Here is a 13,788-nt window from a genome sequence, read left to right as displayed (position 1 = left end):
ACTAGTTATGTGAACTTGGGTCTGTTTCTTCAACTCTCTGTGCCTCACCTATAAAATAAGGAGAATAACAATTTCTGCCTTATGTGGTTAGTATGAGAAGTAAATGAGTGCATACATTTAAAGTGCTGGTTACAGAGTAAGCGTGCATGATTAGTTTTTCTCCTTTCCCTTCTACTGCTGTTTCCTCCTTCTTCATATATTATTGGTCCACTGGACTTGCCTTTTGTAATGTCTTTATTGTGTCTTTTCATTTGCTTTTTTTTTTTAGTTGAAAAGGAGTCTGAGCTCTGGATTAGGACTGCCTTTACCACTTGCAATCTGTCTGATTTGGGGCAAGTTATTTAATGTGGGCCTCAACTGTATCATCTGTTAAATGATGATAATAGTCAAAAGAGCACCTACTTTGGGAGTCTGTGATATGCTGATTTGCCGATTCACCCATCTTCATCTTCTTTTGTTCTATCATTCAATTTTTATGCTAATTTTTAATAACTTACAACTTGCTATTTCAGGAAAAGGTGCTTTATTTGTGAACAAAAATAGACTGCTATAAACAAGGCAAACAGTCATTATGTGAATCAAGCAATAAGAATTTATGGGGTCACACTAAGAAATCAGCTTTCCATCTGTTTGCTGAGAATGCAAAGATGCCTGAGATATAGCCCCTGCCTCCAAGCAGTTCAGTAAGGAAAGAGAAATGCACATGAAGACCGTACAGTGTGATAAAGTCTACAACAGGGGCCACGCTGGCATCAAGGAAGGAACTAAATTTTGCTGGCAGTGTCCTGAAACTATTCAGAGGACAGAGTGAGTAGGCACCTATTGTGTCCATGAGCATTCTAGGGAGAAGAGACAAAACGTGCAAAAGTCTGAGAGGGTAAAGGAGGTCAGATCTCAGAGGGATGAGCCAGGGAAATGGGGGCGGGAAGAGCATGGGAAGAACTTTTCAAATCGTGCTACAGAATTTGGACCCTATAAATAAAGAGGAACGATTAATGAGGTTTAAAAAGCAGAGGATGAGTCAAATGATGATGAATGTCTGAAGTAGAGCAGTGGATATAGGAGAAGCTTTAGATTTTAATTAGGAGGTAAGATCCACAAGGTAGTTGATTTGTTATTATGAAGGATGAGGTAGATGGAATCATCTCGATGCTTCTCCCCGGCAAATAGCTCACTTCTCATGGATCAGGCAAGATGACCAAGGAGTTATAACTCGACTGCAATTGCCCAGGTTCTATCCTCTGCCTGCAGGTGCATAAATGGTAGCAAAAATCTAACCCTCGGTGATTTTGGCCAAGCCATGGATCCAGACCAAAAGAACTGTCAGCCCACAAAGAGGGAAACCTTCCATAATTGGTCTTCAGGGGGATAACCTCTTAGAATAGGTCTGGCAGAAGGGCAATTCTTCCTTATTTGGTTTATCCTTTTGCGATTCATCCACCTGGAGGAGTTTTTTTTTTTTTTAACCTACAAAAGGGTCATTCTAGCCAAAACCATGGTCTAGGCTATGATCCATATGACTGCTGCCTATACCACTTCCTACCAGTGTGATGTGGGGTAAGTTACTTAATCGATGCCTCAACTTTCTTACCTGTAAAATGACAGGAATAATCAAGTCCCAGAGAATGTTTGTGAAGATTACATTAATAAACACATAGAATAGAGCTTAATATAAGCACTCAGTTTTTAATTTTTATTAAAATGCAACAGCATTATATTGTACAAAGACAGCACAGAAGTTCATGAGATTTCAGTACTGTCCTCCTTCTGTGCAAGGCTTTGTGGCGCTGCCTTAAAGCCTCAATTCATTAGCATTTCACAGCGCAGAGATTGTAGCTTTTTTTTTTTTTTAATTTGCTGTGAATTTTTTGAAGGGGAAGGTTTGTCAGTCATTTCCTCTTCTCACCATGTATAAAATGTTAGTTAATTCAGAGCTTTTTGATGCCTGGGCACACTTAGAAAATGTTACCTTATCTTCATTAGGACTGGTTTTCTCCTAAATTTACCCAGTCCCTGTCCCTATGTACAACTTGTTTCATATTTATCTTCAGCCATTTGGCAGAAATGATTAAATTCCTATGCCTCGACCACTGTGTAATATAAATAATATTTTCAAAAATCACAATGATTAGGAATAAGATCGTTTATTTTAACAGTCTTGCTGGAGTTTTTCATAGCACCATTCGTCTAAATAGTGCTAAGTATTTATCTCACTGATCCCTCTTCTTATCAGTTAGAAAGAAGGCAAATGTTTCCGTTTCACAGATGCTGTAACTGTAGTGAACTCTCCAAATTATGAACTTTTCTTTTTTTTTTTAACTTTTCTAAACATTCTTTAGTTTTATGACAGAGAGCTGTAGATATTTAAATCCAAGTTATTTAATCTAGTATCATCCACCACAGGAGAAAATCATATGCCTTCCTATTGTCTTTCACTACTTAATTATCTAACCAACTTATAGAAAGGGAAAGGTTTTCACCTTATAAATCAGACATTAAAACCAGCATACATTTTCTATTTAATTCTGCATGACAAATGTTTTCATTTTGCATTAAATTAATTATTACCCATTTTGATTGATTACTTGACTTTTATAAGTGTGCATTGGACTACAGAGAATATAAAGATGAACTTTTCCTATATTCAAGGAGCTTATGATCCAATATTATGCTGCAATCCATTTTCCTCTCCTAACACTCCTGCTAAGGGGTTCATGACCTGGTTTCATCTTTCTTTTAGAGTTATCACTATTCCCAAACCCTCCGTATTCCAACTATATTAAGATACTCACATTTCCGCAAATCATCCATGTTTTCTAACAACCATGCTTTGGAATGTGACTATGATTCTTCACCCTAGAATGCTTTTTGAGCTTCTATCATATATAAAACACTATACTAGATGTCCAGTGCCAAAAATGCATTAGACAAAGCTCCCTGCATGGAACTCTGACAAGTGATTCAATGGTAAATATTCTATTTCATAGGTCTGCACAGGACCAAGTCTCTTAAAAAGAATCTAAATAGAAATGAAGGCTTAAGACAAAGCCAAACTATGGTAGGTTTATACTACAAAGCAGATTTTTGAGAGAAATAAGAGGGCAGGAACTGCTGGTCCTCGAAGGGCTATAGGTGTGTACATAGCTCTTGACCTCTGTCTAACATGGAACTACCAGCTTTGGTCAGCAGGATCCTGGTGTCTACACATCTGTGGTCTGAGAGTACTTCTCAAGGGAAAGAGTGGCATTACTTATTTAATGTCTGTCTTCTTCACTATATTGTAAACCTGCATGGCATGAATTATGTCTTGTTTGACTACCACTGTGAACCCTGAAGTTAGCTCCTGACACAGAGTAGGCACTCAACACATACTTCATAACTGAATAATAGCCAAAGAATCAAAATGATTCGAATTTAAATCCATTCTAAACAAAGGGTCCAGTATTCATAGAAAGGCATTTTGATGAGAATGTGAGGGTAATTTGGGGAATTGCCAGCACTAAAGGTCTGAGCCAGAGTAGTAAGTACCTAATTGGGTTTAAGTGGCAGGTCAATCGCAAAAGAAAGTCAAGACCTAGATTCCCGAGGCTTCATGTGACAGGTTGGGAAATCGGAATTTCATCCCGAGGACATTGCAGTCATTGAAGAACATTAAGCAAGATGTGAGATGATCTGATTGACCCTTTTAAAAGATGATTCTAGAGGAAAGTAGGGACAAGGTTCAAGGCAGGGAGAAGAGTTGGGAGGCTATTAAAATAATTTCTGTGGGAAATAGAGGAACTTTTTTAACAATGAGAATACCAATGTAGAGCAGTGAGCAGCACATCCAAGATTTCAGTTTTAGAGGCTGCAAGTTTGGAAGACTATCAGATCAAATCAAATGCTGCCTTGGGTGATTGGCTGCCATTCACTGAGACGAGAAAGCAGAAACTGAGAAGGAGCTTGAGGATGAAAACATGATGTGTTTCAGTTCTGGCCTGTGAGTTGGAGACACCTGTGAGATTTCTAAGAGGAGAAGTCAAGAGGCAGGAGAATATAAACTATGATTGTAAAGGTGCGATTTCTGGGCTGGAGATGTGGAATCGGGAGTCACCAGCATGTAAATGACAGTTGAAATCACAGGCAACATCCAGGGAGAATAGACAGAATGAGAAGAGAAGGAGTTTGAAAAGCAAAGTCAACGTTTAAGGGGAAAGTGAGGAAGAAGGGCCTGCAAAGGATACTGAGAAGAACCATCACTATGGCTTGAGGCAAACATGCAAAGATGAAACATGAATATAGATTTTGCGAATAGTTTTTAGAAAATAGAGCCAAAGAAAACTTTAAAATTAGAGTTAATCTTTTCAGTTCTAACGATAGCTGTGGGAAATACATTTAATCACTGAAGAATTACCATTTTTCTCTACAAATTCACAGAACAGTATGGTATGTAAGAATTTTTAGAATTCCTTTTGTAAAATAATGCCTATATTTAAAAACCTAAGCTAAATATACATAGATGTGAATGGTAGAAGAAAAATTAAAAAGTAAAGTTAAAAGAGTGTAATCAGATAATTTCTAAAGGTTCATATCTACATTGATTAACAGGAAACAAGGTTTCTGGGTCAGAGAACAGACAAATTATTTACTTACATGAGAATCTTGGCATTGGATCCCTGTGCTCCAAGCCTCCAGAGGGCGACCGATGAGAGCCAGATGTGCCCTTCACATCCATGAGTTTGTACCACAGGAGAGGAACTGGGAAATGATGCATCTCAGAGCTTATATAGTGCAGCTGTGCCCGTTGCCCATCTTCCCCCTGGAGAAGAAAAGAGAAAGACCTTAACTTTCTAAAGAAAAGAAATTCTCTCTGGGGAGGCAAAGGCCCCTTAGAATTATTATCCTTAGACTGTAAGCAGGTGGCTCCAGGGGAGATATTTCTAAATCTCTCAGGAGGTCTCTATCTTTAATTTCCAAGACTCATTTGCCATTCAAACATCCTTTAACCCCAATACAATATATTTCTCAGCAAGCCCCGGCCATGCATAGATGTGAACATATTCACATAGCATTGTTTCCCAACAATTACCAGAAGTGCTGGACTCTGAAACGGTCTTGGGTAATTATACTGGGGCAGAAACTAGCATCTCTGATTTGTAAAATGGGAAATGTTCCTCTTACGATTTTGCAAGTTCCAGCTGAGAGCAGGTGCTAAGAAGGGTTCTAAAGTTTAGTAAGTCAAAAGTAGAGCTGGGGTCAGTGACCACGTGACGATGGATTCTACATCCAACTGCCGCAAACTGGCTGTGAGAAGTAGAACAAGGAACAGCATCTCCACCAGCTTCAATAACATCGAGGGACCCTTAGAGCTTGAACAACATGTAATCTCTATTCATTGCCGGCCCCAGCAGCCCCAGACAGACTGTATCACTTTCTCTTCTCTATTCCCACAGCAGTTTGTGTTAATCTCTTAGAGCATTTTTATTATAATTAGCTGTCCCTGTCATCCTCACTGGACTATGCATGAATACTTGATGGGATAAAATGTCTCTTGAGTACCTGTTACACGCAGGACATTGTGTTAAATGTGGTGAGAAATTCCAAGAAAACGATTACATCCTTAAGAATGCTTACTGTTTAGTGTTTTGTACATTTTGAGATATGGTCCTAAGCCATATTAAGTAAGAGAGAAAGAGACAGAGAGGAGAAATATGTAATTAGCCATCAACAGAAGGGTAAATACTCTCTACTAAAATATGTGTGTCTTTCAAGAGAAGTGAAAAAAGGAAGGTGAATGTTATCGTAATCTTTGAAGGAAAAGGTGGCATAATATACCGGGGGAGGGGAGTGGAGAGATTTAGGTGGTGTTTGATACCACAACCTGTCACTCCGATACTCATTATAATGAATAAAAATCTTAAATTAAAAATTTTTTCTGTATCTTCAATCATTAGCTATTTTATGCTGAAGCTACGCGTGGGAATGTTCAAGAACGGTTATGAGGATTCAAAAATAGAAAATAATTTCCTTCTAGTTCAAACTTGATTGTTTTAAATTGTCACTCAAGCAGGAGTCTGAGTGTTGAACAAAATCAAGAGCTTGTGATGTATTTTCTCCCCAAGGAGATTTTAAAAATACCATCTATTAGCTTCAAGAGAATTAATTAACATTTGTAAAGGTCTTTGGTATAAAATGCAATATAAAAAGAATGGAAATATTCTGAGAGACTCATACAGAAGTAAATTTCTTTTCCCTACATGATCATTAGGAAAAAAGTGCAATTGTCTAGATGTATTTTTAGTGATGTATATGAAGAAGAGAATTTAACTTGTTCAGTTCTTATACAGGTGTAATAATAGATGTTCACAATGTAATATTTCAAAGAGTGTATTTGACCTTTTTTCTTGTAGGGGTACAGATTTACCTCAAGACTACAGGGGATAAATTTCACTGTGCTCTTTATATAGCCCAGTATCAAGATAGTTCAAAGCTGACATTTTAATTAAATCATACTTTTAAAATAATTGCTGGTCAAAGTTTAATGTAGCAAATATTTTTCTCAAATCACATATTTTATCTAATTAGGGAATGTTCAGACAAATATCACACTTTCTACACATGAAATATTAAAAATTAGCAATTCATTGACTGCTAGGATGATTTCCAGTTTAGGTTTTATGTACATTTAGGATATAACAGATACAAAATATTAATCGTCATACCCACGTTAGTCATTACTATATCCAAGGCAACAGACCACTACTTCCATTCATTTATATGTAATTTGTATCCAGCATGCATTCCTCTAGAATAGGCAAGCGTGTCAAACATAGTAAGCAAAGCCATTGATTTTGTTCAAAATGTAGCAGTTTTCCTTTAAAATGTAGTTTTCTTTGTTCTAATTATGAAATCACCATTTTTTCCCAAGATAAAACAGTCTATCTTTTCCTATGTAACATTTTCCTTTTCTTTTTTAAAAGTCCCATTGGAAAGATCAAGGACAGATGTAATTCACAGGTTAGCAAATACTACAAATGACAAGGAAAGACCCGGGAGGTCACTTTGATTGAAGCTCAACAATCATAAATTCCTTTAGGAAATTCTTATTTTTCTGTAGATTAGAATTGCTGCCACCATCATGGAGAACATCAGCTTCCTGCCAGTAGGCTGCCGTGGTGCCGAAGCTGTCTGAAAAATCATCCTGTCCCAAGACTGACATATTTATATGTATGTGTTTGTTTCATATTTTATTCCCCTTTGTCTCTCTTCTCTCCAGTACAGTGCTCTTAATCCACGAGAGTCTTGGGACATGTGGCATCCCACGCTGGTGGCTGAAGCTTTATTTGCTATTGCAAATATATTCAGTTCCCTGCGACTGATCTCACTGTTTACTGCAAATTCTCACCTGGGGCCTCTGCAAATATCTCTGGGAAGAATGCTCCTGGACATTTTGAAGTTTCTATTCATCTACTGCCTTGTGTTGCTAGCATTTGCCAATGGCCTAAATCAATTGTACTTCTATTACGAAGAAACGAAAGGGTTAAGCTGCAAAGGCATACGATGTGAAAAGCAGAATAATGCATTTTCAACGTAAGTCTCAGACTTTTTTTTCTATTGGGAACGTTGGGCAGAATATAGAGGGTATTACACTTTGAATTTGAACTGCGACAAGTGGTTGCAAAGAAAAATTGTGCTTAGTGTGGAAAACAGAAATATCCAGTACATTTATTTTAAGTTTTAGTAAAATGGTCTTTTCTTTTTAAATGACCTCCTATAAAAGACAGTTTACGTATACTGTTTTAAAATGTGGAATAGAAAGAAATTTGTGCCTAGTGATAGCTTACAAGCACAGTAAGAGATAGAATATATGGAAAACCAATCATGGAAGAAAATCCAAATGCTTTTCAATCTTTGCTTAGGTGTTTTCCAGATACTAAAGTTCCTTCACATGTCTCTTTTATTCTCGGGTTCCCTACGCAAAAATCTAAGCATCGAGAAATAGTCCAAAATAGAGACCTCAGGCTAACCTAAGCCATGATTATGATGCACATATAACCCTCTGTGCCCTTACAGCTGAGGAGGATCAGGTCTTGTTCGGTGTCAAGCTCTGGTAATTCTCACAGTCGGGCATGCCGACAGCCCAGGTTCATGGCCACGGTATTTCATGCTCACACAGTTCTGATAGAAAACCCCTCTACTTGCCTGTGTCCATTTCCTTCCCACTATGATAAACAGTGAATTGGCAGGTGAATTAAGAAGTGAGGTGATTTTCCTCTCCACAGTAACCACATGTGAACACATAGTGATTCTGTAGATGACTCTGAAAGTCAGCTGGCCGTTCATCAGCCCTTCTAGAACTTTATGAAATCTGAGAGAGTACAGTTGTTCCTCCAGAGGGAGGAAATCAATAACGTCCTGTAAACTAAATCACTTTTGGTTAAAATAATCTTGTTGGCTCAATTCTGTATCTGTTTTCCCTTTGATCCCAGTATTTAAAACCCCATTTAACTTCTTTAACATCTGATTATTTGCACGTAAGTTTTCATCGGAACCTTAGCTGCCTCAAATCCATTCAGAAATCGATTTGATACAAACCATGAATCATAAAGAAAACAAAAACTCATCCCAGCTTCTCCTGGCCACTTTATCCCTTGCTCCAGCCCCTTTATTCTCCTGGACTTGAGCAGTTCTCCAGCCCGACCAGTTCACCCAGCCTTGTCATCTTCCTCATGCTCTTTTCTCACCTAGTTCAGGAGGGATTCAGTGAAATCCCTTGCAGCAATAGCCTGGTGAGGAATAGCCTTGGATTGTGTCTCAGTTTTGATATCAGAACTTGCCTTTCCCCACTCGCTCGTGATCCTTGACTTGGCAATTTGCTCCTGGCAACGGGGACTAGGGATGCACAGTAGTAGATCCCACCAAACTCCCCCTTCTTAGACTCAAATTCTGCCTCTAACAGAGTTCCTGGATGGTGCCTGTCTGCTGACTGGCCTCCTGGATTTCTGATGGACAGCCATGTGGCATGCTCCACCTTTCACAACTCCCTCGTTACTCTGTACTATGTGCCCTGGTGCAACTACTTGCCAAGACCGCCCTGTTGACATCTGTGGTCACACCCTTCTGATCATGCTTTGTCTTCCAGAGAACTTCCACAGGGCCCCTAGAACTGAGTTCCCTCCTCAGGTCTTCTTTAATTCAGGGAACAGCTCAGGTTCCAAGCCCCAACCCCTTCTCAGACATATGATTCATCTGTAGTTAACAAGGTTCTATCTAACCCCATCCTAATTTATGATGCGTGAGATTCTCAGGAATCCCCTTGTCCTGTTACTGGTTTTGTGGTAAATGCTGACATATTGTGAGCTAATTTTAACATCTGTCTCAAAAGAATATGGCTAGAGAATCTGATGCAAAATATTTAATATAAATTTTATTCTAAAAGCAAACACGTTGAATTGCTTGGATTATGTATTCTTTTAGTGTATCCTTACCAATGGTTTTCTCTATTACCATGAAAAGCAACAGATAACTGCATATCACTCCAATATTATGGGTCCAAATCATTCAGTGCAAATAAACCAGGTGTTCTACTTGAATTCTCTTCCAGATAATGGAATGTAAACCTGCAAGCAACGAATTATTTTTGTTCAAAGTTACTCACAAAGAGTAACTGCTAGTACGACTTGTTGCTTGCAGTTATAACTATATCTTCTTCTTTTTATAACTCTGTAACTTCCACAAATTTCAACCTTTTCTTTTTATTACCCCATCTCATGTCTTCCCTATGAAAATTTAAAAAAAATTAATGTAAAGAACCTAATACAGTGCTTGTCATATAGTGTGATAAAAAATGTTATCCACTGCACTTCTTTTTATTAGTAGTAGTATCTAGTGTTTCCTTACCTGTATTCACATGGCTCCTCCCTATAACTCCTTCCAGTTTGGGCACAAATGTATGCTGAAACTCTGAACTCTGTTTCTCATTGGCTGCTACTCCTGTCTCTCTCCTTCCTCTCATCCAAGCAACCCTGAAAAGAAGCCTAAACAAGATACCTTGTTGTTGCTCTAGAAAATAGCTGGAGGCTCCATATCACTACTATCAATGGACATTTATCTCTTTGTATCCTATTTAAACTGTATAATTTGACCCTGTTTGACACCTTCATTTTTAAAATCTTGCCCTCCTTTACTTTTAATATTACTATGTTTTAATACTTTATCTCTTACTTTTCTAATCTTTCTCATGGTTCTCTAATAATTATATTTCAGTGATTGCTTTTAAATAGTGATCTGCCTTAGTAACTATCCTCTGACCCTGTTCCAATATCTCTGTGAAAACTCATCTGATGGATTTGGCCCTATCCAAGATGTCTAAGAGATGACTCCTATATTCAATTTATATCACTAGCATCGGCCTCTCTCCCCAAGATCTGTAAGTCCAACTGTCTTTCGAATGCCTCTCCATGCAAATCTCCTAAACATTTAAACCCAATCAGAGAAAGCTCATCAGAGTCTCTTTCACAACTTTTTAAATTCCTCCTCCTCCAATCCCTTTCTTAGTCAATGCTGCCACAACCCATTCAGATACTTAAATCAAAAACTTGTGTTTTATACGAGATCCCTCTTTCCCGCCACCCCCTCCACATGCAGTCAGTCAATAAATGTCTACTACGGCTCTTTATGGTCTCGGGGCCATCCTCCCTTGCTCGCTGACCCTGCCTAAATCTAAGGGCTTCTGCCCCTGGTCCCTGCCTTCCTTGATATGTCTTCCATCCTGTTGCCTGAATGATCTTTCTAAGCCAAAATCTTGACACTCCTCTATTTAAAATACCTAAATGGTTTCTCGTTCCTTATTGGATACAGTCAAATTTCTTAGCTTGACATACCAGGTCCTTCAATGATCCCCCCCTTGCTTGCTTTTTTAGCTTCATCTTTCTCCATTCCTCAATAACACTTTTCTTCAACATTTTCTAATAGGTTATCAATCCCTAAATATGTCCTATTCTTCTCTCATCCCAGAATGCTCTTGTTCTGCCCTCTCACTTGGAAAAGTTCGATTTTGTGTCCCAAAACTTATCTCAGATGTACCTTTTCCAAGATGCCTTCCTGATCCCTTCCTGACTGTGAGCTCCCAGTGGGAACAGACTGTGATCTGTCTTCTATGTCTCTCTGTGCATTTTCCCACCAGCAAGTGGACACTTCTTCCTGCCCCTTTAATGCTTCCAGGTTGTTTTCTCTTTGACATGGAAAGAACTACATGTTACTAAAAGAAACCAAATATTTAATCACTGAAATTATTCTGCATAGAATTTTAAACCAATAGTCTCTGGGTAAGGGGCTCTCTTATGAATACAGAGGCATGGACCTTGTGATAGATATTTTCTCATTAAGAAAATGCCTTTTATGTTGAGTGGAGCTGTATTTCTGATAATTGAAACTGGCCAGCTGAAGTTGTACTTTGTTTTAATATTCTTAATTCCTTATAAACTCAGAATAAAACAGTCAGATCTCTTGTATTAACTTATGTTTCCTCATCGATTTCATCTCAAAGGATAGAGGAAAACACAACTGTGAAATAGTCCTTTTTACCTGTTCTCTGTCTCTAGTTGTAAGTATTTAACTGGGGAATAAGCTCATTTTTAAAAGTAGAAATTGAAAAATAGCCTCAAGAAACAAGAGACATCTTTAGGATGGCAACGCTGTAGAAGTTGCCAGGTCTTAGTCTTTAACCAAGATTCTATGCAAAGTGTGATTTAATTAAGGGTGCCATTATCCTGGAAAGCTCTCTGTCCTTATCTTTCCACAGAATTAGGAAAATAGTTGCCACATAACGTTAATCTACAATGTGATGCAGCTAATGCTAACGGCCCTTTAATCTATGGGCAATGTTGTTACCAATAATTATGAAAACAGTTTTAGAAACAATGGCTTTGAAATATTAACATACTGATTTTTTAAGCCATGTAATAAAAGAATAATTAGCTAAGAAACACCAGTGTCTTGATAACAGGTCTTGATTCATCTAAAAGTAAATATATTTTGGTTAAGTGGAACTATTCTGAAAATCTTACTTCTGATTCATTCAACTGAAAAAATGAAAAGAAAATAAAAATAAGAATGAAATTCAGAGTTAATCATAAAATGTCATCTTGTTTTGAATTTTCTTATTTTCAAATTTTAATTAAATATGCAAATAAATGTTTTGCCAAAGGGTCTGCTAATATCCTAATGATGAGTATTTCTTATTTAGGTAGAAGAAAATCAGAATTATTCAACCATAACAATCCATTTACTCTACATCACTTTTTTATTTGAACATTTAGAAAAGTAACTGTTATGGGATTTATGTGGCAACATTTTATATAATTTATTATATCACTCATGTAACTTCTACTCTCTCTCTGAACTGCTATTGAGGTCAGGGAAAAACCAGTTGAATTATATTTGTATATTCACAGTGAGAATATACACTATTTAGAAAGGAAGAACAAAATCATTTCACATTGAATCCAATGACACTGTCATTAATCTTAGAAATTCTCCCTAAAGCTACTGAAAATAAAGAACTCATGGCCTTGGGTCAAATTTACTTTTTTTCTGAGAAAGTTTTCAAAGAATACCTTCTAGTGACCTTTGTCTGAGGCCAATGAATTATATTAAACTTTCCCTGATATTGTTAGAATCTGACATCTGGTTGTCCTTTAAGAATACATGGTGAACTCTTCACAAAGTACATCCCTGCTGGCAAGTCAAGGTCTGATTGAGGTTGATCACGTTGAAACCTTTATGATAATTTGCCCCATTGAGAGTTGAACAGCCCTAGCAAAATAATTCAGTAAAAAACCATTACATTTCATATTCTATAATCAAAATTTTATTATACAATTAAAAATATGAAATGGCTTACTTAAAAAAAAACCAATTAATTTAAGAAAAGAAATCCTGAACACCAATTAAGGCATCCTTAGTTAGATTCTCCTTGTCATACTGATCAGAAATTCATGGATTGTTTCAAGTAACAGGAGTTTGGTACAAGAATCCAGCCCTTTGATTCTCTGAGCAAGGGTTGATCTTAGCAAGGACAGAGCCTAGAGCAAGACCTGGCTTCGAGAAGAGCAGCAGTTGATGTAGAGCTGGACCTTGGGACTTTTCTCCTCTGAGAACCGATATTAACATGACTTTGCTACTCCACGTGTATTCTCTTCAAGGTTTACTTATTATCTGGCTTATTTATTCTCAATTCTCCGTTTCTTAGCTTGTGCTGTCTCAAACCTTTGGCTTCTCATAATTCCAGTGATCCTAATTCTACATCATAACTCCTGTCATTTCAGTACTTTTTAACAACTACCTCATTCTCTTGATATTTCTAAGGTAAACTTTCACAGAGAGGAAATCTGATAGTTTAAGCTCATCTTTTCACATCAGGTCATACCACTGTCCACTGGCCTCATATGAATTTGCTCTCCTTGGGGCACTTGACCACTGAAATCCCACCTCCTTAGTCGTCATGCCACGTATAAGATACTTTTTGCTTTTGTTTTCACAACGTAATTTAAATACAGTATTTTTTTTTTTTTTTTTTTTTTTGCGGTACGCGGGCTTCTCACTGTTGTGGCCTCTCCCGTTGCGGAGCAGAGGCTTTCGATGCGCAGGCTCAGAGGCCATGGCTCACTGGCCCAGCCGCTCCGCGGCATGTGGGATCTTCCCGGACCGGGGCACGAACCCGCGTCCCCTGCATCGGCAGGCGGACTCTCAACCACTGCGCCACCAGGGAAGCCCTAAATACAGTATTTTTTAAACCATTTCTCAAAG

The 13,788-nt window shown here is 37.9% G+C and overlaps 2 protein-coding genes across 3 annotated transcripts in view; one reads left to right on the top strand and one right to left on the bottom strand.

Annotated features, from left to right (window-relative positions):
• The window catches only part of LOC109550234 (uncharacterized), a 529,004-nt gene that overhangs the window by 36,991 nt on the left and 478,225 nt on the right, over nucleotides 1-13,788 (bottom strand). Inside the window, exon 10 of the mRNA XM_073795485.1 lies at nucleotides 4,633-4,798. The gene's annotated coding sequence lies outside the window, so the exon portion shown is untranslated. The remainder of the gene's footprint in view (nucleotides 1-4,632; nucleotides 4,799-13,788) is intronic.
• The window catches only part of TRPC4 (transient receptor potential cation channel subfamily C member 4), a 163,293-nt gene that overhangs the window by 131,054 nt on the left and 18,451 nt on the right, over nucleotides 1-13,788 (top strand). For both annotated transcript variants that reach the window (XM_073795065.1, XM_019936702.3), the window contains exon 6: nucleotides 7,256-7,569. In XM_073795065.1, coding sequence (XP_073651166.1) covers nucleotides 7,256-7,569 — 314 coding nt within the window. The remainder of the gene's footprint in view (nucleotides 1-7,255; nucleotides 7,570-13,788) is intronic.

This window comes from Tursiops truncatus, chromosome 18 (genome assembly GCF_011762595.2).
Source record: "Tursiops truncatus isolate mTurTru1 chromosome 18, mTurTru1.mat.Y, whole genome shotgun sequence".
NCBI lineage: Eukaryota > Metazoa > Chordata > Mammalia > Artiodactyla > Delphinidae > Tursiops > Tursiops truncatus.
This window is presented reverse-complemented; position numbering and strand designations above follow the sequence as displayed.